This window comes from Myotis nattereri, assembly GCF_964212035.1.
Source record: "Myotis nattereri genome assembly, chromosome: 14".
NCBI classification, from domain to species: Eukaryota; Metazoa; Chordata; class Mammalia; order Chiroptera; family Vespertilionidae; genus Myotis; species Myotis nattereri.
The window spans coordinates 59128114-59129457 of NC_138089.1; the positions used below are offsets into that span (position 1 = coordinate 59128114).

Sequence of the window (1344 nt, forward strand, 5' to 3'; positions counted from 1 at the left end):
TATCACCGCTATTGGTTGTTGTTAGTATTACCAATGTCCCCCATCCCCCCCTTTCTGTTCCCCTCCACTCAACCCCTGCCCCACGCCAGGCCGTCCCCAAACTATTTTCCGTGTCCACGGGTTGTGCATGTGTACATATGTGATCTTCGGTTAATCTCGTCCCGTCCCCTACACCCCCTCTTCCCCCGCCCCCTGAGATCTGTCCGTCTGCTCCCTGCATCCAGGCCCCTGGACCTGTTTGCTCACCGGTTTATTGTGCTCATTGCATTCCACATGTAGTGAGATGGTGTGATACTGGCCTCTCTCTGACTGGCTTATTTCGCTAGCACCACAGTTCCCACGTCCATCCATGCAGTCGCCCAGGGTGAGACAGAGATGCGGGGACACGGAGCTGGAGCAGACCTGGTCAGTGCTTTATTGGGAAGGGGATGCATTCCGTAATCCGACAAATCTGTGACCCCAGAAAGATCTCAAGTTCAAGTTCCAGCTGGTTTGCTGTGAGTTCGTACCTGCCCTGGAAGAAGCCGCTGGTGTGGCAGCTGTGCCAGCGCCAGTACAGCTGGATGACGCGGGTGGCCTGCAGCAGGCGGAGGTAGCGGAGGCGGACGCGCCACATGCGGAACCAGGACTGCAGCCTGACCGCCGCCCACTTCTGCCGCGCGTAGGCCTCCAGCGCCGCCCGCCGCCGCTCCTCCCGCCGCTGCGCCTGCACCTGCCGCCACCAGCGCTGGATGATGGAGGCGCGGAGCGCGGCGTGCAGCAGCGTCCGGCGCACCAGGGTGCCCCGCCACCAGGCCTGGATCTGCGTGGCTTGCTGCTCCTCATCAGGGGGCTTCTTCACCTGTAGGGAGGGGTAGCCAGGAAAAGGAAGGGACACTCAGGACCCGGTCCCCACCCACCTCAGCCCCAGGAGGTGCCAGGAAGGGGCCCTGGTCCTTTATCAGCCACAGCCCCCGCCTCAGAAGGTCAGGGACACCGGTCCCCACCTGTCCATGGGGCTCACCTGCCCTAGTCGTCACCGGGTGCGTGGAAAGAGAGCACCATGGTCTCTGGGTCAAAGGGCCAGCGTGTTCCATCTGGGCTGGACCTCCTACCTGAGTGCAGGTGGCTTCCCTTCAGGGCCCAGCCTCGGGCTGCAGACATGGCGCCCTTGGCTGGCCTCCCATGCCCGGTTCCAGCTCCCTCCCCTACCTCCTGTCTCCCTCCGTCAAGTCCCAGGGGTCTCCCTGCTCCACACAGTTTGGAGTCTCCCTGGCTTCTTGCTCACCTGCATTCTTTGGGTTCTCACACCTTAAGCGAGCACACATGGGCGCATGCGCCTGCCCACGCCCCCACACGATTTGG

General features: G+C 62.5%; 1 protein-coding gene across 1 annotated transcript; it reads right to left on the reverse strand.

Annotated features, from left to right (window-relative positions):
* Positions 1-406: 406 nt before the first annotated feature.
* LOC308529503 (IQ domain-containing protein F5-like) lies at positions 407-1143 on the reverse strand (the record flags this gene model as incomplete). Its single annotated transcript, XM_081105617.1, has 3 exons — positions 407-841; positions 1004-1008; positions 1095-1143. 3 exons carry the CDS (start codon positions 1141-1143, stop codon positions 407-409), a joined length of 489 nt encoding a protein of 162 aa, XP_080961743.1.
* Between the last annotated feature and the right edge of the window lie 201 nt (positions 1144-1344).